Genomic DNA, 27,545 nt, shown 5'->3' on the forward strand with positions numbered 1-27,545 from the left:
TTTTTCAATTCACTTAGCTTCTCCCTCTATCGTGTTCTCTTTCCATCTATCTTCTATTGACAAATTCAACTGTTCATTTTCTCTAATAGACTTTTCGCTGCCAAGATTGCAGGGAAATAACATTTGTATAACTGTTAGACAGATAATTCTCTGTTCTTCAGATGCCTTGACACCTTTTACAGAAAACACTTCAGTTCATTTTGCCATTTCTAATTCACATTCTGCCTAATCGTCTAAGTCACTGTGTACTGTAATTTATCTTGCTACAGTTGCTATAAGACTTTAAGTAAAAAGAAGCTTAGGATATCACCTTCATTTATGGTGGCCTACTGATGAGCCTCGGGGAAGAATGCAGAATCAACACAATATCTGGAGTTATGGTGCATTTAAAGAGCTATATGTGAGATTTTTACTGTCCTGTAGCAGAAAATAGCCCCAATATATCGAGAGGTTGAAAGCGAAGCTGATCGATACCAGTGACTCAACAATCTATTTGCCAGGTGCTGAGATAACCGACTTTCAAAACTCACTTTGTTGCTGTAGTCTCTTTTTGCCGCAGCCTTGTCCTGAGACAGAGACATTCCCCTATACCTCAACAGTGGTGTAGAAACATGGTTTTGCTATAGCCTAACAGTCCATTTTCACTCAACCTAGGACATTTGTAACAGCAGGAGCAGCTCTTTGTGAAACAGGCTGGGTGCTAAGTTGTTTTTATATATTTTTAAATATTTATATACTCTGAAAATATTGATTTTGTAGTTGTGTCCTACAGGAGCCTGACTAATTTTTACCAAATAGTAATACGTATCTAAAGACTGATATTAAATATTAATAAAATTCATTTCGCTTATCTGAGCAGGCTCATGCACAAGCCATCTCCAGGGTTCATTGGGTGGCAGTAAGGGTACGCCCTGGAAAAGCATCCAGGGCGTACATAATAGAACATAACAGAACAACACAGACACACACAGGACTTGCACATGACACGCAGAACGACTACGCACTGACACACTAATACCTAAGGGCAATTTAGACCAACTGACTTAACATGTATGTTTTGGGATTGTGGGAGGAAGCTGGGTACCCTTTAAGAACTCACTCATGGATGGGGACAACATACAAAACTCCTTTCAGAAAGGCCCTGGCCTGGATTTGAATCCTGGACCCTTTGGCTGCTTGGCAGTAGTGCTAACAACTGCATCACCATGAAGCTCATTAATAAAATTATCATAAAATGACACGCTATTTAAAAAAAAAACATTGCTCTGAAATCGGGAAGTCAAAGAACAGAAATATCCTTTATTGTCCCACAGGGGGACATATAGGGTGTTCCATCAGCAGATTAATAGTAAATGTAAGCATGCACATTCAAAATGGTTTAAAAAAAAAACTAAACAAAACAACAGCAACAACAAAAAAGACTGTATGGTATGGGCAAATTCACAATATAAGAAAAAAAATGTATAGATATAAAAAAAAGTATACCCAGATGAAAAGAAATATCCAACTGAGTGGAATCACTTTAAAAGGATTAGCTTTTAAATCCTTTTAAAAGGATTTAAAAGCTTTAAAATATTCTAGTTATAATATTCAATAACAAGAATATTATCAATATTAAATGTCTGTCAAACTTAAAAATAAGACACCTAAGGTGCAAATTAACAAAGCTTTAAACTCAGTCCTTTTATACACTTAAGATGACAAAACCATTTCCTCTTTAAATTGGACAATATGTTTTTTGTTTTATTTTGTATTACATATGCTAAACCTATTAAAATTGTTGTGCACTAACTGCTGTTAAATGTACAATGATTACTATGAATGTTGTAATATAAATGTGTGTTTGTGTGTAGGCGTGTGTGGAGATGTATTTGGAGATAGGTGTGAAACAAAATGAAAGACAAAAGCACTGGAACATGAAACATAGAAATGTTTCAACACACATGGTGCTGAAGACTGAAGAACAGGATTATTTATCACTTTTGAGTGCCACCCATAAAAAATATTATGTTTATTTGTGTGCTTGATGTGCCAGGTTAAACAAAAGAGGGTTAATTGACTTGCAATACTCTATGGTAACCACAAATTATAGCTGTAAAAAGAAAATTAAAGATAATTTACAACAAATTTTAATAAATCAAAGCATGTTATGTGGGAGAACGTAAGACTTTTTGAGATGAGGAGAAGAAGGGTAGTGCATGAAAGATAGATTTTTAGGTTTTCCTCTTGAACCTTCCTCTTTTCGGACAGACAGATGATGTCCTTTTAAAGGTGATGCCAGTTATAATAATACCAAGCCATCCAGTTGTATCTTCCCTGAAATAGAACAAAAACATAAATGGCTTCTTCTGTAAATATTTGTTCACAATTTATATGTAGTTATCTGTTTTTTGGGATTGTGTAGCACAATGTCTTTCTCCATCTGTGAAGCTTGTCTTTCTATATCCGTCTTAAACCAGTTTCCTTTTCATTCAGGCTTTTTTTCCCCTTCTTTCCAGCCTAGTGCCCTTTAGTCCTCTATGCAAATCACTGTGATGTTTCCTTTTGCTTGTTCGAAATGACTAATAACGTGTGATCATCCCACCATCAAGGCTGGAGCCACAGCGTTGCCATGGTAACATCCAGTCTAAACGCAATAACGGCTACTGCGGAGAGAATGTTGAGACAGCAATAGAGTGTGTAGACACACAAGAGCACACACCTTCACAACCCGCCTTAACACATGAGTAACCCATGCTCATTTGCTTTAACGACCAGTGGGAGACTTGTCCTTTATATCTCCAAAGGGAAATGCAACCACCTTAAGACAAGATAAGTCATTACACATGCACACCTTCACCAGACCAGCTGTTTTATAGACATAGGTATATGTAACATCCATGGTTGCATACAATGTTCATGTTCCTTTACAAATGGACATACACTGGTGTTTACCTGTATAGCTATTCACATATAAGACAGATGTTACACAGAAAAAGACTTGAGACTTTAAGACATCTTATACTGACGCTATAGCATGCACTTTGCTTTACAATGTAAGACAATGACTCTTAACCCATTCTTAATGGCATACATTTTAGTCTATTAGAAAGCAATTTGCTGCTAATGCAAATCTGATATTTTTGCTACCTCTTGTACTTTAAGAGCATGACTGATTTTTTTTTGTCTGAAATGTTGCTAAATATAGCAAGAAAGTCACTGAGTTGGCACCAATGGGTTAACCATTGTTAACTGCAAACCTCTCTCACGGCAGAGTAAAAGAGGACAGTGGTTGATTTTTAGATCATTGCTGAAGTAGATAAGTTTGGTGGCTAAGATCATCTTCACATGTAAATATTGGCTAATCATCGATCTTCCAAAATTAAGGAAATCAGGGTCAATTTATTGGTGTACCCTTAATTTTCACAAAGCTCCTCCTTGGAGTGGGTTGTGTTGGAAAGGAGCAGGAGCTTCTTAAAGAGGCAGAGGCCAAGTCATTTCTTTCAAGTTATGTGTGACACATACAGCATTGTTATAACAACTGAGAGCAACATAATTACTTTATTGCGGTATAAAATGGTGCTAATTAAATAACAGAAATTTGCAAAGGAAAAATAGAACAAGAAGCAGAATTAAGACAAGTACATTAAAAGATATTAAAGGGAAAAGATGGCAGAGAAAATGAAATATATGTTTTAGTTGAACATGAACCTCAATAAACAGTGTAAAATGGGGCAGTTAGACTAATGTTCAAAGCTGGTGAGAGATCTTTAGACCGTTTAAATAATGACTTGTGACTTTTTTGCTTTTTTTTGTTTTCATGATTTCCACTTTTTCCCATTGTTTTTACTATGGAGGCTAGATTTGGTCTTAATCTTTCTTATAGGCATTTAAAGGTAATCCTGGCTTTCACATTTGTTGTTGTCTGTTTACCTGTCACAGTTTTTCATGCCTGTGTGGGGAAGGATTTTTTGTCTGTTTTTTGAGAGAAGATGGGGTTCTTTGCTGAGACAGCGACAACCAAATTAGAGAGCCAGACAGATGGCATACTACAGGAACCCTTTGACTCAACCAGTGTTTTTCTCAGGCAGAGCACAGTGGCCTTTCATCCTGCCTGTCAGCCATGGCATAGGGACAAATGGAGAACTGTGGTAGCTGCTTTGGTGTATTAAAAAAATGAACATCAACATGCTCACTTTCTCTGGTGCACTCACCCACAAAACCCATTTAGCTGTGAAAACTTAGCTATGAGAGAGAAATCTAGACAATAAAGATGTGTTTGACAATTGTTTCATTACATAATTTGCCTTAAATAATAAGTATTAATGTTACTGTTAAATAATTCATTTTCTAAATTGTAAGTACTCAATTTGTCAGTTCCAGAAATTATATTCCAACTTAAAAGGCCTGCCCTGCTTTTCTGGGAGAGTCGGGGAATACTGGAGATCTCTGGACAGTTTTTTTTTTTTTTTTGCACATATACGAAATATTAACGGAAATATAGATAAAGATTTAATGCCATTGAGCACAACTTTTATAAGCCTATATTTAACTGCATTGTCCAATGGGTTTATAGAAGAAACCTTTTTTAATGTATGGACTGTATAATATAATATGCTCCTTTTAAAACCAGACTTGGCATTCTAAATGAAAAAATTCAGATTAAATGTATCACAATAAGAAACATGTCATAATGGGGAAAAAGCAACAATGTGTCTCAACTCAAGACTGTTACCATCATATTGTTGCAAAACACACTTAAGGATTTGATTACAGACATACTGTATATGTTCCACTAAGCTCCTTTGGAATCATAATCCAGGAGTAGGAAGAATTTATATATTTATAGTAATTTCCCAATAGCCCAGCCACAATTAGGTACTCTTCACAAGATTTGTGACAATGAAGTCAAACTAATAACAATAAAATTTCTCTGATGGCCGAGGAACATTCAGAGAGGTTTTAGAAAGACCATGAGGTAACTGGTACACGAGTTCATTTGCTTTATCCTTTATAAAGCAAATAAAATGTTTTTGCTTTATTTGAAGACTAAATAAAGCAAAAATCCACTATAGTCTCCACACACTGTAGGACTCCACTGCTGAAGGAATAGTATGTTAATATAGTCTGGTTGGATGAGATTAAAACTGAGGTTTGTCTTTGCACACATCATATTTGAAGGACAAATGGCATCACAACAACTGTGATTTTTGGATGTATGAATGTCATGGTAAAGATCAGATTGTAACCAATATGTTACTGACCACCTTCAATTAGCTGAAAGGAGAATGGGGGAGAAATGCACCTGGCAGGACAGCACATTTTGATATTATGAAGTGTAGAGCTTTAAACACCAGTCACTTTTCTCATTATTGTCCTCTGTTTTTCTGTAAATCAGTAAGCAGGATAACACCAGTGAGACAAATGTAAAAGGATCTAATATGTGTGTGAGCAGCTATGTTCTTGTCAGTGTATGTAAGTGTTCTGGTTTGATTCAAGAGCCCATCTGGGAAGCAGCCTTTGCATAACTCTGATAGACCAATTAGTGCAGAATGATAGATGATGAGCTGCACTGGCAGACAGGGTCGTAATAGAGGGCTGAGTGGAGGCACTCTGTCCTGAATCTCAGATCTGTTCTGCTATGTCCTCTCTCAAAAACGTTAATGATACATGAAGCTTTAGACACACCCAAATAATTCCACCAGGGATGGAATCTGTATTTGGAACTCGCAACTCGTATCTATCTCATCTAACTCGTTCCTGTTTGTGGTTTAGGTTGACATCCTTTTGATCTGTCTTTTATGAGTTGTAGATTAAACTCGTAGCCCTTCAAAATCATATAGATTTTCCTGTACGGTGACGATATGCTTCAGCACTTGAAAACATTGCCATTTTTAATAATGACTGATGTTTTTTTTCCTGCAAATGTCAAAAGTGAACTTTTTTACAGAGTCTAGCTTCAGTCATTGACTACTCGCATATTAAAAGGTTATAACAATATTCAGAAATTTTAAAGTGCACGAAACATGAATCGGCTGCTGTTTGTGTCACACAAAATCTTTTTGCCGTGACAATCTGTTTTCAAACGAACAGTCAGCTTATGAGTAGATATAATGGGCAGCTCCCCAAAACATGCAGTTATGCTCTTATTTTGACAGAAAAAAGAAAAAACTTGCCTGGACTTTTTTAGAAGATGGATAAATTACATGCAAGAAATCATAAAACATTTTGACAAAACCTTGGATGTCTTCTTTTTAGGTGGGATTCTTTGTGTTCCATCTCATTAAAGTGCATGTAATATGTCTTTCTGTGAAGCTGCTTGTCAGAGCACAGGGTTGTTTGTGTGTGTAAAGCATCTGTTGCCAGACTGATAGATAAAAAGGTCAGAACTGTGTAAAAGCCCGATGTTGTTTTGAGGGAAAAGCAATCGTGTTTGAACTCACATGAATTTGTCTGTAATCTCTCTGTGATACTCTCACTAGAAACAAATTGGCAAGGGTGTATGCTATATTTTAGAGAGCAGGTTAGCTGTGTGGCGCTGAAACATACAGACAGGGTATTTTTAATTTTTTTTCAGATTAAACTGAAATATGCTAATATTTTAAACACTCTAATAAGGCAGAAGTATGATAAGAAGATGCTAAAACCTCATGAATTGTTTTTTTGTAATAGTAGTAGTAGATGTGTGTACTATTAGACAGAAACAAACTACTCTCAACAACCCATGAACAAGCTTCTGATGAAAAGAATTTAGAACTTTAAAGGTAATGGATTTTATGCATTCAAAAAATGGAAATTTCCACACATTTCCATACACATATCTAGCTATAAAGACATCCACTTGTCCAAAAGTTTGGAATGGTAAGTTTTATTAATCCTGAAGTGATGGTTTTTTTTTCTTTTTTCTTCTATTCATAAAAGTCTTATTGGTTATTGATTTGGAAATAATTTCTGTTTTTATCTAATGGTTTACTTTAACGTTTGGTTTTCAGTTCTTCTAAATTGCATTATCAAAGACATTTAAACTCTGCACATCCACAGAGAGCAACAACACCCACAGAGGCCATCAGATGTATTATATCCTCCAAAACCACTCAAAAGATCAAACGAAACCCACTAAGGGAATCCAAGTCTCTTATCTCAGTAAAGGTCAGTGTTCACGGCTCCACTGTCTGAAAGACATGGGCAATAATGTCATCCATGGGAGAGGTGTGTGGTGAAAGTCGCTGCTAACCCAGAAAGATATTGAGGTTCCTCTGAGTCTGAGAACAACACATCTTTATGACTCTCAATCCTTTGGAGAATACCAGTATCAATTCATGATATGAAAGCTAAACTGTAGAAGACAAGGGTGTACCCAGAGTGAGTCTGATATAAATCAGGTTTTATATCAGTCAAAAATGACACCAGAATTCCTGATGCTAGGTTCTGCTGCTGCTTTAAAGTCAGAGTAGTTTGGCTCAACTACGACGAAATCAGGACACAAATCAGCTTTTTAAGCATATTATATTCAAACATTTTGAGAACACCTGTGTCTTTATCATCGTCATCGCCTTTTCACACTGACTGTGTTAAGAATTTGCACAATAAAAGCTGAAAATTGATCAGTAAGCTCCAGTCTAATCATGTCTCCGAAGCTCGGTGATCTTCACCTGTTAAGCACTCGATTCAGGACTGTCTTCTAAAAGACGCTCAGAAAATCATGGTTTCGATCCAAGCCAGTAGTTTGGGAAATAAAGCTGAAAGATAGTTTCAGCAAGACAAAATTTTACTTTTGAGCTTTGGCAAATTTATCAACTGGAGAAGCTGTTGTGCTTACAATGATGCATCATCTTGACTGTACCAAAGTTTGCAATAAGATAATTACTCTACGCTGATATCAGACAGCATTTTCTTCAGAAGTTCAATTACCTTGTTTGCTTAAAGAAATATATATATATATATATATATATATATATATATATATATATATATATATATATATATATATTTTGTAAGAACTACTTTAAAGATATAATTTAAAGGCTTTTCATTTTAATCTGATGTGTAGAAAGACTTATGAACTTTGGGAGTAGTTGGTTTCTGTTTTGTGCAATTGTCTGCATTTTTCTTTTGTTGTTTTTACATAAACTGAAACCTAGTCTAATCTTAATGTTATATGTTAATATACTGTACATCTATCTACTTTATTAAGAGCAACAAAGAAAACACAAGGCAGATAATCATGCATGCACACACTCTCACCCAAACTTGCTAATTGAACTTAGCATGCATATATTTGTCTGTGGGAGAACATGCAGTCCTGTGATGGTCTGTCCAGGACGTTACCAGTCTCTCATCTGCTGGAAATATGTATAATCCCCCCATGGATATGTATGGATGTAGGTGTGGGGGGGTGGGTAGGTGGATGGATGGAGGGAGGAAGGGAGAGTGGGAAAGATGGATGGATGTCTGACTGACCCTCTGTTCCAGTATCTTAACAGCTTTAACAGCTTTACAGCTTTACAATATACTTTCTATTGACTTTATCTTTATTACTGACGATGCAGATCACTCTGGCTTTGCATCTGGGAATCTTAAATAAAAAGATCATAAACACACCTCTAAGTTAATCTACTCAAAACTCAAGCAAAAGACAATCAATATTATGATGAATTTTCAGTTTTAATCATGTTGTTCCCCACACAGAAAAGCTTATGAAGTGATAAAATTACATTTCTGAATGAGACAGTTTTGATTCTAAAGTGGCAGGTTGAGTCTGATTCATCTCAAAACGATCCATGTTTTTCAAGTTGTTGTGAATAAATGAGTTGGCTGCAGGCTTTGTTTGCATTTGCTGATTTTCCGTGTACTTTGCATAAGCTGAAAAACAAACTAAAGAGCACAGATCTGTTTTTTTTCTTTTTGTCACTGCAACTAAAGGAGGAATGTGCTCCCAGGAAGTTTTGCGAATCATTGATGAGAACATGGAAGAATCCTTATTAGGTTTGCTTGGACATTTATGCAATCAGGTTCGTGACTTCATGTCTTAGAGTGTGTCTCCCTTTGTGCATTAACAGCCAGTGTGCTGGCTCACTTGCTCACGCTGGATTATAGCCGTCTGTATTATTATGAATGCGTCTGTGAGGGCATTATATTCTTCTTTCCTCATTTTATGCGTTCCTTTTTTTCATGTACCACTCTCCGCTTCATGTCAGATCTCCTATTAAATATAAGCTGTTCTGAGAGTGTCTGCATCTGCAGCTCTCCTGCAAACCAAAACGAACAACCCAGTTAAATAATAAACTGAAGGCTAGCAGAGGGACCCCATCAACCTCTGAGCTGTATCCTCTCTGAAGCCATCAATCGTGTGACTAAAGCTAAGCTGCATAATGACATTGTGGCAGCGTACTTGTGCTGTGCTGCAAAACATATTAATGTTAGCCATAATGAGTTTGACAGCCCAATATGGGTATTGGGGGGATCCTGGGGAATTTCAGCTGTTCAACACTGCCATCAAATGGTGGAGAGGAGTTACAACAGCTGCAGTGTTGGGTGTTGTGCAGATGATTCATGCAGATAAGTTATTTTCCCTGGTTGTTTTTGCCACTCTAATCATAAAAATGCAGCTCAAGTGTCATCAATTACTTGATTATTTTTAATCTGAATTCTACTGCTTGCTTATTCACTTCTAGGCATTGTATTTGTTTCAATAGAAATCTGATGTTTTCTTTCAACATGGGCTTGTTTTTTAGTCTCTATTGGTTCTCTTCATATACACTTCCATTTCTTCCCTGCCTCCTAGAATCTTGGAACTCCAACAGAATGGCGACATGGACATCCTGAAACTCAAGTGGTGGCCCAAAGATAGCCCGTGTGACCTCTACAGCTCAGACCAGACGCGGCAGCGTGGCAACGCGCTCGACATCCACAACTTTGCCGGAGTTTTCTGCGTCCTGGCAGCTGGCGTGGTTCTCTCCTGCCTCATTGCTATGGTGGAAAGCTGGTGGTCACGACGGAAGGGATCTAGAGTTCCCTCCAAGGAGGTATGGGAGAGAATAACCTTAAAAAGGGATGATACTGTAGTCAAAGGGATACTTCAAATCATTTGGTATAATAGGCTTGCCAAAAAAGAAGTCATAAAGATTGAATCTGATGAAAGCGCAATGTTTTTCATTGGGATGGCATGTCATTGATCAATACAAATAATTGTGAAATTCAAGAAAAACATACATGTGTCTTATTTAATATCTGAGTAGAGCTGCTCTATGAAGGCCGTGGAGCTTTATTAGAGAACTTATAGTGAACAAATGACATCTTGAAGACCAAGGATCTCACCAGGAAGGGACTAGAAGAAAAGTGTGGAGGAGTTTAGAGCATCACCTGAGAAATATAAATATATGGCATAGCTGCAAATCAATGTTTGCAGACGCTCTACATATAACCAGTTTCAGCCTGTCTTATTTTGCAAAGAAGAATGGCAAAGGTTTTAGTCTCTAGATATGCAAAATTAGTGAAGACACTCTGCAAAAATACTGCAGCTATATTTGCAGGGAAAAGTGGTTTTCTAAATGCCTTCCATGCTTTTAATTTTTGTTTGAATGACATCTGGTAAACTGTGAATTTTTCCTTCTGTTTTACAGCTATTTATGTTGATATATCACATAAAGTCACAGTAAAACACACTGCAAAACAAAATTGCTATATGACAGAAGAACAACTTCAAAGGGTGGACACATTTTTTGAAGACTCCAGGGAATACAAAAGAGATATTGGTCACAAGAAAATTTGAAAATGATGGGGAGAATAGATGAGTGGATAATTTCCAGCTTTTTATAAGCAACTACTGTAATTGTTGATCTTCCATGAGGTAAAACACAAAAAAACATTAAGAATTTTTTAAAGATATCTTCAACCTTCCTTCTCCTGAGCTAATTTTTTTGAGAAATAACAATACACATCAATTCCCTCCAAGCTCTATATTTGCTCTTCGTTGACATGTTAAAGGCTGATCTCATGTACTCGTGGAAACAAAGTGAGAAGATTAAGTTCACCTTCCAAAACAATCCCCCATCTTGTTGAGACAGTCAGTTCAGAGAGGGTGCTGTCATGTTATTAATTTTAATTGTTTTTTCATTAGAGTTACCATTAAATTATCAAAGTTATTAACCGAAGGGACTCTCTCTGCCAAAAACTAATATGGGTTTAAGTGAATTAAGCGACAAATTTAACTGAACCTAATTAGAAAAGGAATTCATTTTTTAAGTTACGCGTTTCCCCTTTTTTAATTCTCATTACATCACTATCTGGCAATGATTTGTCAAAGCAAATATCTAGCACAGTATATGAGACAATTATATTCATCATGCCACATCTAAATTTTTTTCCCACTGATTATTTAACATCTCTAAATTGAGCACTGAGGGTCATTATTTTCAGCTGACAGTTTTAAATCATCATCGTTTATCTCCCAGTTTTTCAACATCAAGTTACAGTAAGTAGTTTCTTGCAAAATACCACCTCTTTCAGAGTTTAATTAGTTGTGTTGTTAATGTGTTGACTAATCTGAAGCGATGCGAGTACAAACAAATTAATCAACCCTCTATTTGTTACACGCAGTCAGTGTTGTATGAGAATAGCGGATGCGGGCAACTTTAAAAGTAGAATACAAAGCAGCCTGAGGGCCTGTTGGAGTGCAGCGGAACATAGCAAGAGTCAAAACTACTGAGTCACTGTGTTAAACATAGATGTCTATATCAACGTCTGTCCCTCCCAAAATAAGCAGCATCATTCCGTCATCGTAAATTAGCAGCTGCACCACGTGAAATATCTAATCAGGCTATGTACTGATGATCACCTCAGCAGAGACGTCATTTGAAGCAATCAAAATAACTCCGGTAACATCTTCCTCTGGTAGGAAGCCTTGTGTCCGCTGTGATGCAGTAGCTGTATTAGCTGCATCATTCTGTCATAGGTGATATTTTCAGTAAGAAAGCCAAATAGTTGCATATTGAGTTGCTCTTCTTTAGATCGTACCAGCACAAGCCTGAACCCTTTTCATCAGTTTTTTAAATTATTTTTTTAAGTTTGTCTTCTAAGTTTGTCCTTATTTGAACCAAAGGGGAAAAAAAATCTAAAAGCCACTTAAACCTGCCCCCATTCATCCTCTAACACCAACTACTTTTATTTACCCCCCAGGCCCGCTGCTATGTTTATCAAAACAAAACGGGTTCATGTTAATAACTTTAATCAAAACTTCAAAATTGCACAAAAGTGGTACAGATTTGATATGCACAGCATGCAAGCGAGAGACTCAAAGGAATGTAATTATGTATGAAATAATATTTTCACTTCTGGTTTAGAGTTAATCATTTATGTGACTGCAACAAATTGGACCAGCACATGAAGCAGCACAGATTAATTTTTTGTGGAAAATGTTTTTGCCATCAGGTGAATTACTTCCGCTTCAAACAATTGCTTTTTTCCCCTCGTAGGAAGCAGTTTGATAAAGGCAGGTCAAGGTTAAATTGAGGATAATGGCTTAAGAGAATTAATGAGGAAGCGTTTCCTCCCTATTTATTGAACTGCTGGTGCTAATTCCAACAGCACTGTCAATCAGAGAGAATGGGTTCTGAATGGTCGAACAACTTTTATTACTGATTTTGAGGTTTAAAGAGGGTAAATATTCATTATCACACACACATCATTTTTAATAGTCTCTTTTTGATCTTATCTTCTAATAACAAGTACTAGAAATATGCTCCATCTAATCTTTGTTGTTTTTTTTTTGGTGATTGTAAGTGACATGGACATTAATTTAGAAAAATTACACAAAGATGAGAGATGGAAATTGCGACTTTGCCGAGGATGATTTAACGACCGATCAGGTTACTTTTCATTATAAAAGACCAATAACCCCAGTCATCTGGAAAGTAATTTAGGAGAAAGTTTCAGCAGGAAAACTCTATTATCCTTTCGTTACAAATGATTAAATAAGTGGGGTCCAGTAAATCATAAAAAACATTGCAGGATGACTTTACTGCAGCTTCTGAAATGTAGGTGAATCCTTCTGTGATTTTTGCTGTTGAGACTAAAGCAGCCCTTTGACGTTAAGTGCACAAATACACAGCAAGCTGAAATTGCATTTGTTTGCTGTTACCACCGAATGTTAGGTTTGTGATTGGAATGATACATTTTATATGATCACTTTAGTGGACACAGGACTCTTTGACAAATCATGTGGAGGTTTTTCTTCTTCCTTCCAATTTGCAGTCTAAGGAATAATCTACTTCTGCATGGAAAGGATTAGGAACTTGGATATCTTTATTAAATGTCCTTGGGGTTGTTTGATTATTAATCTATTTAAAAATCTATTTAATTTGCAGTACGTGTGGATTTTAAATGTTAGCTTTTATTCCAGCAACATACACACTGAATAGCTATACATACCCATCATTTAGATTGAGGCCTTTTATTACATAGAACAAAAGACATGTTAAGAAAAAGTAAATTTTTCTAAACTAACTGATAGCATAACTATTAGTACCCGCATATTCAAAATTTTATACAATAAAACAGCGCTTAGTTCCTGGTATAACATCTTACAAGGTTGGAGCATCTACAGAGAACGATATTTGACTATTTCTTTCTGTATGATCATTCTAGACAGTTCAGACTCCTGAGTTCTCTCTTAAGTTTTTTTTCTTCAGCTTATCTAAAAGCTTTTCCATCAAAATTAAATGTGGAGACTTGAGGTGGACATGAAAGAAGATTGATTTGGTGTCTGTTGAACTATTTCTGTGTTCATTTCCACATGTTCACTATCCTGTTGAATAATAACCTAAATTCAGTTTTCAGGTGAGATCCACAAGCTTTTTATTTAATTTCTCCTGATGGTAATTCTTCTTGTTTGAGCTCCTGCGGCCTTGAACTCTAACAAACTTTTCCAAGGTTTTGGAAGAAAACCTAGCCGACGCTATCAAAGCTCCTCCACTATGCTTAACAGTGAGTGTGAGATGATTTCCACATGCCTTCATTTTACAGCAGACCCTACTCTTATCTGGTCAAGTATCTGGTGCTTGACCTTTAATTGTCTTGCTCCTAACTATTTGTTTAGTCAGTTTTAACCTTTTCGTCGGTGTTGTAACTTGACAACCTGCAGTAAAATTATTATTTCTTGTACATCTTTGCCAAAAGACAGCTACAATGTATCTGTTTTCCACAGATTCTCCTAGTGGTTAACTTTAGTGTTTAGCTAACCTTAATTCTACTTATACATATTGATGGATATGGTAGTTCAATGTTTGTAAAAGAAGAAAAAAGGTCAGTATTTTACATTGCGTCATATGCAGCTCTAATATACAACTGCCTGCCATCATCTTTTTGTTTGCAGTTTTTTTTTTTTTCCCTTCACACATAAATACACCATATACCCCCTACCTGCAGCCCCCTGCTCTGTTTACAGCTTTAATCTGTCATTCAGACCAGTAGTCGTGTCTGCCACTGAGCAGGAACAAAGACACCAAACCTTCGCTTGAACCCAAAGTCATGTTAAGCACAGTGTGGCTCGACTTCAACACAAACAAACACACCCGCCCCCTGCTATCTTCATTAACCAGGAAGAGCAGCCAGCAGAATCAACCCCAGACTGAGCGCGGGGAGTGGGGCCTCGTCAGTGAATGGAAGGGACAGCAGGGATTTAAATGGTGCTAGTCTTTGATTCTTTTTGTAGTTCTTGTTCAAGGTTTTGCACATCAAGGTAGCAGGCAGTTAAGGAGAGGAAAATCACTGATATTGATTTGGGAGCTACACGTAGATATATTTCCTATTTTAGAATTCCACATGCATCCCCATCCATGAAATTAGGACATATATATACATATATAAGAAATTAACAAATATGCTTTTTTTAATCCAGTTTTATAAATGCTCCCCTTTGTGCTCCCATGGTAAAAATTACATTGGCTCAGTCAGTGGTTGTTTTTGATGACTGACCCGTGACATATACCCTCCACCCTACCACAGCTCTGACCTATCGACTGATGTTGGCACACACAGCGGTTTCCTGAGAGCAACCACCGAGCCAGAAGGGCTCGTCGCATGATTAAACTAGATCTAAAACCCTGTCCCACCTCCGCTTTGCCCACATGGGAACCATCCAGGCTGCATCAACCAGAGTAGCATTCAGAAAATCCACAATCCAACAAGCACAGACACTTCATGCAGTGAAATTTGAGCTCCTCTCGCAAAGTCTCTGTTTCCACAGGCTGCACAACTGCTGTGAACATTTGTCACGACAGAGTGAGTAACATGAAATGCTTTGTGAAGATGCCACAACTGTACACCATGAGCAATACTATATCATTATAGCTCGCTGGCGGGGTTTATTTATGTATGTTCTCGGCATTTTAAAAAAGTATGTTTTTAATTCAATTCAATTCAAAACTACTTTATTGATCCCAAAGGAAAATTAAATGTTGTTGTAACTCATTTAATTAAAAAGTGATTGTTTCAGTGCAAGAGATACTTTATCTAGTCAAAGCCTGAAAACCTGAAATTCTATCACTCATCTGAGTAAAGCAAGTTTAGGAGAATTCGCTTTGTGAAAATATTTTTACTTTGACTACAATTTTATTGTTTCATGCCAAGTTTCCATACTTCCTTGAACTTTTGCACATATTCCTATGTTACAACCAGTATAGCCAATGTATTGTGGGGATTTTTTGTGCAATAGGGCAACATACAGTAGTGAATAACTGTGTCGTTTTATGCAAATAAAAATCTGAAGTGTGGCGCACACTTGTATTCAGCCCCATTATCTGACTCAAACAGCTGATTGCATATCCTGGCTATGCTTTTCAGAACTTTATTTGCCCAAAATATTGAAAACCATGCATAATTTTATGAGATCCATTAAAGTTTCGAATTCAGGTTATAAATATTTTTGCTGTATAAAACTGCTGATTCATATCTAATAGCAGTGGGAATGTACTACCTTGTGCTCAAATCACCATCTGTGCAAATTATTTCAGATGTGTAACCAGCTGCAATGATAGTCGATGGGAGCATAAAAGGAGCCAGTCAAATGGGACCAGTCGAATACGTCCTGGCTCAAAGATGGTGGTTGAGGCAGATCTAAATCAGCTTCAAAGCAACTAATTAGATAAATTGTATATGCAGTAATTTATTAACTGCATTAAATCTCTGACTCTGTATGCAATTTGACTTTAGTCGGGGCCGGAAGAGTAGGTCTGGTTTAAAGTCATCTTGCTTCCAAAAGGTAATAATGTAAAGGAAACCATAAAGCGTGTAATTAACTTACCAGATGCTTTCCTCTCTGTCAGTTCAAATAGAGGACTAGATGTCACTCACAGCACTGTCTCTGCAAATGCTGAAACCACTTAAGATCACTGCACTGAGCCAAGAGCATATGGCTCTCTGTGTGGTTTTACAAGCTTTGAATAAAATAGGAAGGCTGTCAACCTGGAGTTTATGCACTGGCTCTAGAAAACTTGGCTTAATATGATGCACAAGCACCTGAAAGATGTACTTGGAGCTCAAGCTTGGCATGATGACTGCTTTCAGTGCTCAACTCTGTGAGCTACTTCAGCCAGTAAAAAAAGACAGCATATTAAGTATTTCGATAAGGAATTTGATGGATCATTCGGTGCTTGCTTGTCCGCAAGTTTGTTTTGGGTTTTTTTTCAGTAAATTCACAATCCTTAAACAAGATGGATAAACTCTGTAAGTAGTTTTGTCAGTATGATTATCAGATGGGTTTCCCCCTACCTTTTGCAGCTGTTGTTTGAACAAAATGTTGGACTGTTTACAAAGAACTGCAATTATGGTGCTAATGATTTCCAATTAGACAGTCAGAGACATATCATTTTCCTCCCTGAAGATGACGGATTCTCAATCTCTGTATCGCCACTCTTAACAGTTACACACACCAGCGAGCTTGCCCTCACACCTGCATGCACATGCATCATTACTGCCAAATATTAAGCCCTCAGACTCCATCATTTCAGGCTTGCACTGGTGTAATAAATGCAAAAAATATCCCATGTCATGGAGCTCATTGTTGGAATCTTTGCTCTCTACTTAGTATTCTTTAAAGCAACTGGCAGATTTCCATTCGTGCCCATCCCTTCTCTTCACTGCCCCAATATAGAATGAGGTTTTATTACTCTTAGTGAACAAAATCCACAGTGTAGGATGAATGTAATTTTACTTTTATTTTGTAGTCAGTGCAAAGAATCATGACTGCATTTATCCATTGGATCATCAGGTCAAATTTATGCTGCCCCATACTCTACATGCTTCCATACATACACGCTTTCTGCATACATAATCCACAAACCTCTGTTTTAGTTCTAATACAAATGAGCTATCTGTGTCTCTGTGTTTGTTCTAAATCTAACTAAATCATGCACATTTTGTTTGTCTGTACATGCCTCTATATTCATGATGTTTGCCACAAGGCTGTGCTACCTGCTTTTAACCTTTAGCGATGTGACAATGTTTATGTCTGTGCTGTGCTTCTGTGTTGTGGAATGGTTGGGCCTGCTTCTTGGCGTGGACAGTTTGCATCAACACTCACAGGACACACACACAGAGTTAGCTAACATGGATACCATTAACAAGGAGTTTGGAGGAATGTTTGAAAAGGGTATTGCACAAAGAAGAAAAAAGGTTATTTGAGCTATTTTAGGATCTTTGAGAAGAAATATGACAACTTTGTACCCTAAATATAATTTCTTCTTTCAGTCTTGGTTTCTTTACTCTGTGCTTCCAAGAAGTCAAGTTTCATATGACCTGCAATTCTTTCAGAGTTTTTCTTTGGCGATTGGCTGCTCATTCACTCACTTTCAAACCTTTACCTGAACATAAACCAAATTGCTTGTTTGTTTACTTGATTAAGTCATTTAATGCTGAGTTGTGATTCATTCTGGTGTTAGTATGACTTCAAAAAAATAAAGCAATGAGCCAATTACAATAGAAAAGTCTTCAATGATTCACTCTAAAATTGTGTATTTATGCACTTTAATCGTATCCTTTCACATGAACACAATAAGTTGCCATCTCTTTTGTTGACTCTGAAAAATACCAAAGAAAAGTTTGTGTTTTTAGAAGATAAAATCGTATTTTGCTGCTAAAACTGGGATTTCCAAAGTTACATTCATCTCTGTTGTTGGGGTTGGGAGCCTCCAATCAATGGGATCCTTAAATAAATGAAAATACAACAGTAAAGCATATTCAAATGTTGCATAGTTGAGAAAACACATGTGTGCAGGACATGTTCTCATGATACAGGGATTAGACTTAATAGTCTTTATAATAAACATAAAATTGAATCACAGTCACACAAGTTACAAAGACCCCCTACTCTTTGGAAGCAAAATATAAAATCTTACATTTTTGCACAGCGTTTATTGATGTCAGACTACTTTTATGAAATCATTTATCTTAAAAGTAATTCACCTTTGATGTGCTCAAAAACATCTGAACTGATTTTAGGTGTGTATTGGAGGGCGCTGTGTGCTAGAGCAGAATGGTTTATTTAACTTTTTATCTTTTGAGATGCTCCTTATACTCTGGATTTTTAGATGATCTTCATCTCATCCTGGGTGGTTGTTTTGCTAACTCCTTGGCCTGTATATTTTTATATATATGTGTGTGTTAAACCAGAGGTTGCTATGAAAGAGTTCTGTTAGTAGACTCTAAAAGATTTTTAAAAATTAAAGTTTATTACTCATTACTTCCGGAACTCTTCCATAATGAAAACATTTGTGGATTTGACCATATCTTATATCTCATATAGTCCATGTAGATTTAGTCTGTGGAGAGCTGGGACTACTTGTGTGCTTTGTTTATTAATTTCAAGTCTTTTATTGATACATGCAAAAGCTAATTCTAACCTTTTAGGACTGGAATAAAAAATGCCAGCTCTTTTCATTCTAACTCTACTGAATGAACTGTGTCACTGTGGCTCAAAGCTCTCATATTGCCTTTTTGTTTTGTTCTTGTAGATAAGTACTCTGTGTTGAGGGGTGTAGCGGGCGAGGGGGAGAGAGAGCAATACAAAATGGCATTTAAACATCTCCCCTTTCCAGGTATATAACGCCTGTGTGAATGTCTCTCTTTCTGAGGACACAACACAGAGTGACCTGCTTAAACGTATGTGCTGACTGACTGCCATGTCTTTCTTCTCGCTCACCCCTTCCCCTTCCACCCATCTGTCTCTCCAATTTACTTCTCTTCCGTCCACCCTTCCATCTTTCAATCTGCCTGATCTTGTCCGTCACTCATCCTTTTCTGTCTTGGCACGGCTGTTGTTGGTCTGCCTGTGCTTTTGTACTTTTTTTTTGTTTTGTTTGTTTGTTTGTTTGGACTGGTTTTAATCTTCTCACCTCACACACACACACACACACGCACACGCACGCACCCAAACATACATGTGAACTCCTACACATTGTATCCTCCTTTCTGTCTGTCCCCTTTCAACCCAAATTTGCTGAAACTTTCCACATTCACCAACGCCAGGCACAGGCGGACGGTCCCTCTGCCATGCAAGCTGCCGATCCGTGTCCCCATGGCCCCAACGAGCACCCTCTCTCGCTGGGTGGTCAGACCCACAACCAGACCTCCAACACGGCCAACACCGCTGGCTCCACTGCCACCCATTACCAGCCTCCAGCATGCTGCGACATTCCCTGTGCGCTAATTGTGCAGCATTCCTACGAACCCACCAACCCCTCTGAGATCACCCCCAAAATGAGAATGACCACCTTCACCACCTCACCTCCCACACCAAGGTTATACATACAATAGAAGATAACAAATATAATCCTTGGTTAGTAAAGCTTGAAGACAACATTGTACATGAATGATCATTTGAAGGGAGATGACTGACAGCAGGAAATGAGACCTAAACTTGTTGCAAAGCTGGAAGCAGAATTACTTCTTTAAAAAAAAAAGTTTGTTTACCTGGCATGTTGCCAGATGACGATATATGCAATAATGCCTTGCAGCCATTAGAGGGGGCTTTCTCCATGTTTGGACAAAGAGAGCCCTTCTCCAGCAGACAGTTGAAGTCGCATGGTTTTTACAACATGAAAACTTTGTAATGAGATATACCTTCTATATTACAAAGGCACATGTAAGCCAAAAGAGATTTAGTGATCAATTTGACATTTCATTTTTCAAATTAAACCTTTGCCTTTAACAATGAACCAGGGTATGTAAATATTAGAAATAGTTCATGTGGGAGGTTCTAATCGTTTTCAGATTCAGGGTTAATTCTTCTTCAATATCACAGTGGACTTCATTGTAGATTAATATATATATATATATATAGATATACCTTTAAGAGAGATATATTACAAAAGTATTCAGGTTTTACTGCTTTAATCTTCTATTGCTCGAGGCCACTATTGCTCAGTCCTTATAGGCACCCCTGCATTTCCTCTCACGGACGGCAGAATGACCATTTGTGATTCGATCCTACCTTCCACTTCCCTTTATTTGTGCTGATGCCAATCCCTCTCCTTTACAATTCTTTCCTCCAAACTCCAAACGTGCCTAGTTTAAACACAAACATTAGCAGTCCCTCCGTCCTCGTCTTCCTCCAAAGGTGTCTCATTTAGACGGTACCTAGTGGGCGGGGCCCACTGCTGGTTCCCCTGCTCTGCTCGAGAGTAGGGCCAAAGAATTCAGCCGAACAGACCCCCACAGATGCGATGGAAAACGGTCAGTAAATCTCTGTTTATCCCCAATCTTGTGGCTTCCACCTTGAAAAAAAATCCTTTCTGATTTTACCCACATACTATCACTGTGAAATCCAAACCAACCAACCTGTCTCACCCCACTCTGACCACCAGTCCTTCCTCCAAGACCTCTTACAGAAAAAGCTTGGGATCCCAGAAGCACGGTCCCCACAAGTATGTGTGGTAGATGTAAAAATATAATTTTAGAAACACTTCACTTAACTTTTTATCCCCCCTACTGTTGACCCAAGTCCCCTTCTACTTTATATGCACCTGTCATTCACTGGAAACTGAAATCCCTCCCCCTGCACTCATACTCACCTTTCCTTATGTAGTAAAAGCATGAAACACCTCTCACTAAGCATTACAGCCGTTTCAGTAGTTAAGTTACATGTGAATATAGTCATAAATGTACATTGTAATAAGTTTCATTTATCTGATATAGTAAATATATTTAAAGCTTAAGTTAATCTATGTGCTTTGGATGGCTAAGATTGTTCAGCAATACATGTAAATCACTGTATGGTTCTATTATAGACATAAGAATTTTAACAATGAATTATGGCCTGAAAAAAATTCACTTGAAAGTGAGACGTTAATCTCAAGTGAATATTTTGCAGATAGAGGCCATCATGCAATGTAGTGATGAGAAACTGTTGAGTATTTATCTACAAAGTTACCCCTAAGTTTTATAGTTAGTCAGGTTTGCTCGATAGTAACGAGACCCTGGAATGGCAGAGCACACAGCATGTCAGCAGTGTGTCGTCTCTGTCCATTCCTGACTATTTGCACTCCCTTTAAGGCCTTGTAGAAGTGTGTTTATGTTTTATTTTTTAATATCCTGACCACAGCTCAGTGTCCTTTTCTATTCCTCCCTACATCCTCCCCCCCTCTTCCTTGTTTTGCTCTCCCCACTTCTTGTCATGTGCATTTTTTTTCCTGTAACCATCAAACGATCATTTGACGCTGTTCTTTCACGTCATGTACATTTTCATGCTGGGTTTCTCAAATACTTTGACTTTATCTTTTTTAAATTGCCCTCCCCTCATCTGCATTTGCCTTTTAATCCACTTTTTGTTTAACTTGATTATTACATATTATTTTTACTGGTTGGATGGATTACATCCTTGTTGCTGAAAACAAATACACCCCATTGGTTCTCCAAATTCTCTCTCTCTCTACTATATGCCTCACTCTACCCCATGCTGTCTTTATCTTCCTTCCTATATTCTCCACACTTTACTCTCTATTTTTCTTTGTCATTATCTCCTTCTTTCTATATCCTTTCTTCACTTCTGTCCATCCTTCCTTGAACATTGCCTACAATTCTTTTTTTATCCAAATTCATCCTTCCTCTCCTATACTGATGTATAAATTTTTCCTCCCATTGATCTCTACTCTCCCTGCATTTGTCATTGTCACTTCCTCCTCTTCTTTCTTCTCTTTCCAACCCTCCCAACCCTGCAGGACGATAAGGAGATCGACCTGGAGCACCTACACCGCAGGGTTAACAGCCTGTGCACCGAGGACGAAAGCCCCCACAAGCAGTTCTCCACCTCTTCCGTCGATTTAACCCCCCTTGACATGGATGCACTTCCTGCTGCACGACAGGCGCTCGAGCAGATCAGCGACTTCCGCAACACACACATCACTACCACCACCTTTATCCCTGAGCAGATCCAGACCCTGAGCCGCAGCCTGTCCGCCAAAGCCGCAGCTGGGTTTTCCTCTGGTTTTGGTGGTGGCACCAACCTTCAGGACCACCGAACTGGTGGGGTGGGCCCCTTCAGGCAGAGGGCCCCAAATGGTGGCTTCTTCCGCAGTCCCATTAAAACTATGTCCTCCATTCCTTACCAGCCAACAGGTCCAGGACCCAATTTTGGATACGGCAACGATCCAGACAGGGGCACCTCCATTTGAGGTGTTGCAATGGATAGAGTTGGTTTGGGAGGAGAAGTAAGAGGAAGAGGTGGTCTGAGTATGTCATGGGGTGGTGAACAAATATTTCATGGCTAGGCTAACATGTCAGAGGATATATATATGTGTAAACAGGAATATTTGTTTCTGTTTTTAGTTTTTGCTCGGGTATCCAGAGGTGTTAATTTTGTATGTGGGGGTAAAAAACGAAAAAGGTGGAGGTCTGGATGGGTATTCTTCATCCTCCCACAAACAATGCATCTCTACTTTATTGTTGTCGTTGTTGTGATTGTTTGGGGGATTATTTTGGGAGTTACATCTGAGAGGGGACCTATTTTTTATTGATGTTTTAGTTCTCTGACATGAGGACTTTCTTATGTACTGCTGAAATGACCTGACACTTTTTGCTGTATGAACACCCTCTTGGTGGGTTTAGTCAAAAACTAGTTTAACACCAAGACCTACCCCCTTGTTAGCTCCGGAGTTGCCATTGATGAAGAATTTTAGCTCTCTTAATCCATGAAATAATTTTCAGGGGTTTTGACTGCTAACAAAAATGAGGCATTAATATTATGAAAATAAAACACAAGGTGTTGTCTTGAAATTGACGATTAATTATCTCTGGTTTAATGCTGCCTTTTCACTATGTGAGAGGCTGGACTCATTGTTCTCTTCACTGGTGTTGTTGTATTAATGCCTTTGGTTCTGAATATGTAAGGTATTCCAAGATAATATCCATGCGAGGGAACCTGACCGAGACATAAGACCTAGCAGGCGAACACATGTTGACATCTCCACGGTGCATCAGTGAGAAAATTGTTGAAATGCCATGACAGTGTAACAGTGTGACACTGTAACTCACCAGTTTTGGTGCATCAATCTTTAAAGTCCTTCTGCCATTTTTGGTGCATCAGCCTGAAACTGTTTTCACCACTTTGATGCACATTAAACTCTTTGTCAATCCTTCTGCACTGTACCAGTGCCCACAGACCTGTAAGTGATTGTATGTAGATCTTACCTTTTATTTTTGCTCACCTGTATTGTGCTATCTGCTTTTTGAGTCAAGGTGAGATACTCCAACCAGACTCTGAGGTATAGGCGAAATGGACATTCATAAAAAGCAGCTGAAAAAGTGGGGGGGGAAAAGACGAGCTGAAAGACTTCACAAAGCTTATGCTTATTATATGTCTTTTATTGAGTTTTGTTTAAAAAAAAAAGATTTTAATGCGTGGAATGTGTTTTGGTCAGGAAGTACAAAAAAATTTCACATTGTTCTGAGCTGTCTACTTGTTTTTATTTCCTCTCTCTGAGCAAACTTTGGAAAAACTGCTAAACAATTGCTGTAGTCTCTGATTTTGTGTCACACTCAAACTTCTGCTCTTTGATTTTTCTCTGTTTTGATTAACCTTTTAGTGCTACCATAGCTCCGGTGTTTAGACGATAAAAGCTCACTCTGCAATGTCATGTCACATCCAAGAATCATGAATTGCATCTTATCAGGTTCAAGTGCTGAAATGAAGTATAATCTGTGTTTGAGGCAAAGCCATTGCAACAATGTTTTCAGTACAAGCCTTATGTGACCGCCAGCTGGAAATCCCCTCCTAGCATCCAGGAAACCCCAAACCACTGCTGTGTACTGGAAACATTGAAAAGCAGCAAATCTTTGTAGAGATGGAGATCAAGGCAATGTCCTGAAGGATCAGTGATCATCAGAACCTAATGAGTCCAAAATACTCTTCAATTTCATGTTTTTCACAGAAAAGGTACTATTTATATAACTTGTTTTTTAAGTGCCAATTAATTAAAACAAAACCATTAAGGTGCATTTTTTTGGTGGGGAGTGGGAGTGGAGCATTTTTGTGGATTACTTTGTGGATTAAAGGACAGGTTGTTAAGGTGGAACCAAACCTTTTTATTTCACTAACACTGTATTAATAATTGGTAATGTTAGTTGTTTAGAACAAGTTTTTGGTTTCTTATCTTTTTGAGCTAAAGCTGCAAACTGTTGTGTGTAGAGAATTCAGTCAAACCACAGTGTTTTGAAGCAAGCATCGTTAGGGTTTCTTTTCTTATATTAGAATACAGTCGGGCTATTGAATGACAAATAGGACACATACATTTAAAAAGATTTATTTAGTATAAATGAAAGAGACATTATGAAAATGTATATTTTACATGTTGATGCTATTTTTGTTTAACAAAAAAGAAAAGACTATATCATGTCGAGCTTTAGTACTGAGTTGAGCAGGTAAATTACTGCCTTTGGTTCTCCCTGTCCTGCCCATGGTAAACATAAACATACACACCAATCACACCGATGGTTTTCTTTTTCTTTTCTTTTATCATATCATTCAGACTTTTTTTTCTGGCTAAATAACAAAACTTGGCAAGTTCACTAAAAAGAAAGCATGCACAAACTTGCTGTTTTAGCTGTCTGTTAACATTTTTGATTTCTTACATAGAACTACAGGATTTACTTGATAATTTTCCAGAATTTATGATGTACAGTATTTAATATAGGCCTATTTTGTTGTATGTGTTGCATAATATTCAAAAACCGAAACAAACTGGGGCCTCTGTTACAAGTGGCAAAGCTTTCTGTGTATAATTTGTCTAATAAACAGGTTTTCTACAGTGGGATGAATTTCTTGTGTTTGCTTACCAGACAACCAGCAAGGTGGGACAAAAATTACAAATGACTCCTTTAGCATGTTTTTTTACACATAATAAAAATGCAATTTTCAGAGTAACTGTAGACATTACTGTATGATAATGTGTTTTTATGTGAACAGTAGAATGGCAAAGAATTACTGTTTTATACCTGACACTTTTCCTCTTTGTCAATAGATGTTTTTAATTTTTATTTTCCTGGATTCTTCCTAACTCTACAAGAGATATCTTACTGGTAAATTAAACTACACTGGTAAGTGCACACAGTTACAGTCGTTTACAGTAGCATTCCTACTTTTTTGGACTTTATAACATTTTGTTCCATTACTAACACAAACTATAATAATTGTTATATCACACAAGAAAAATATAATGTAATGCAGATTTCTGGAGTGCAAGTAAACTGAGTTGTTTACAAAAGAAATGCCTGCAAATATCTATCCTCTGTCTGACCATCAAAATTTTGTCTTGAAGATTTTTATTTTTTTTAAAACAAATAATTACTTGATTAATATGACTGGAATTCAGTCAGACCTGTTTGTTTTTCCCTCAGATCACTGTTTGTTGTGACTAGGTGCTATTATAGACAAAGTAAATTGAACCAGGGTTTCACTGTGGAATTTCTCTTAGTGCTGTTGCCTCACAACAAGATGGTAATCTCAGACTGAAGCCTTTCAATGTGGAGTTTGTATGTTTGTCTGTCCCAGTACATTTAGGCGTTTCTCTCCTGGGGGAGGCTGGGTTGTCTCTTTGTTGACCCGTGATGGACTGGCGACTGGCTTGGGGAAGACCTGATGAAGACACACATGACCCCCTCCTGGCCCTATAAGGATTAAGCAGGTATATAAAATCAATGGATGAGTTGAACTTAAAGGGGAACAAACTTTAGTCCAAGAAGGCATCAAACACAATTACCACATTGTTTGCCAGGTTAATGTAGGAATGTTAATGTAGCTTTGCTTTTGCATTAAATCGTCTGTATAACATTTTTTAAATAATTTTTGTTGAAGTTATATTTTTATAAGTAAAGGTTTTAACGTTTAAGGCTTAGTGCCATTTCATGGTCTCTCATTTTAAATTTCTTATAACTTCAAAGGCTATTTTCCTGCTGTTCACAGCTGAATAGATCCAGACAACTGAGAACTGCATGCTCTCAAGTTCACTGGAGCATTATACTGAAGTAGCATTTATTCACCAGACAGTGGCGCTGTTTAGCTTTTCCAGTTATCTCGGATATCCCATCTTCAGCTTTAGAACCATGTTTTGTTGGGAAATAATGTTAAACAGAGACTGAAAAAAACACTAGTTAAAGAATCTAGTCTTAGTTAGCTATGAAGCTGTGAGATTTGCAGAAAAGGACAGATTAAATAAAACTGACATTAACGTCCCTCAGCCTTCTGGAGAGTTGAGATGAATCTTGCCTTCACTAATTTCACTGTAAATCAACAACAGAAAATCTATATGGGTGCAAAGTCTGGCATTTAGCACATTGCTAATGGAAACTTACATCAGGGATAATAAATAATAATTATTTACATATTGCCATTATACTTGTTACTATTAACTATCAAAACTACTATCATCTGTCAGCTCATTTTAATTCTAAATAAAGTGAAATTTACATTTTTGAATAGTAAAATTATCTTACATTTTTATCCTAAATGGAACTACGTACAAGATACTGAGTCTGGATCTTGAACAGTCTGTGGAAACTATTCATTCTCCCAATAAAAAAGTAAAGGAATTCCATCCTCCCACACACAGCTTTCAGAAATATGCACAACACAAAGAATCAAAATCATTTTTAGCATCATAGAGTAATTCGTTCTATATAATAGCAATGTTAAAAACATTACAAAGATGAAATATTAAACGATTCATAATAACAATTTGTGAGCTCTCTCCGCTCCCGACCAAAAACAACCAGAGACAGGAGTAGTGATGGGACATCCGGAAGCCAGGCTTCCAGGCATGTACCTAGTAAAAGGGGGCGTGTCAGATGAAGCCCCGCTCGCTTAAAACGATCTGACTGACAATAAACGATGCCTCTCATTGGACACATTGTTTTGGGTGCCGATTTTCAAAATAAAAGCGCCATGAGCCGCGCTGCTTCTTGGTTTGTTATAGGTAATTTGGTAGCATCTGATGAGTGTTTGCCATCAGCAGCAGCTGAAATGGAGCCAACAGCAAACAAAAAAAACATTTGGGATTACTTTGATATGACAGCTCACAATA

At 37.5% G+C, this 27,545-nt stretch overlaps 1 protein-coding gene across 5 annotated transcripts in view; it reads left to right on the forward strand.

Moving 5' to 3' along the window:
- The window catches only part of grid2 (glutamate receptor, ionotropic, delta 2), a 517,587-nt gene extending 492,310 nt beyond the window's left edge, over nucleotides 1-25,277 (forward strand). For 2 of the 5 annotated variants that reach the window (XM_028033208.1, XM_028033207.1), the window contains exons 15-16: nucleotides 9,764-10,004; nucleotides 22,191-25,277. In XM_028033208.1, the coding sequence (XP_027889009.1) occupies nucleotides 9,764-10,004; nucleotides 22,191-22,643 (694 nt within the window). In that variant the 3' untranslated portion in view covers nucleotides 22,644-25,277. Of the gene's footprint in view, nucleotides 1-9,763; nucleotides 10,005-18,986; nucleotides 19,071-19,500; nucleotides 19,811-22,190 lie in introns of all 5 variants that reach the window. The other 3 variants (XR_003597537.1, XM_028033209.1, XM_028033210.1) reach the window with 3 other exon arrangements.
- Nucleotides 25,278-27,545: the final 2,268 nt, after the last annotated feature.

This window comes from Xiphophorus couchianus, chromosome 12, assembly GCF_001444195.1.
Source record: "Xiphophorus couchianus chromosome 12, X_couchianus-1.0, whole genome shotgun sequence".
Lineage (NCBI taxonomy): Eukaryota > Metazoa > Chordata > Actinopteri > Cyprinodontiformes > Poeciliidae > Xiphophorus > Xiphophorus couchianus.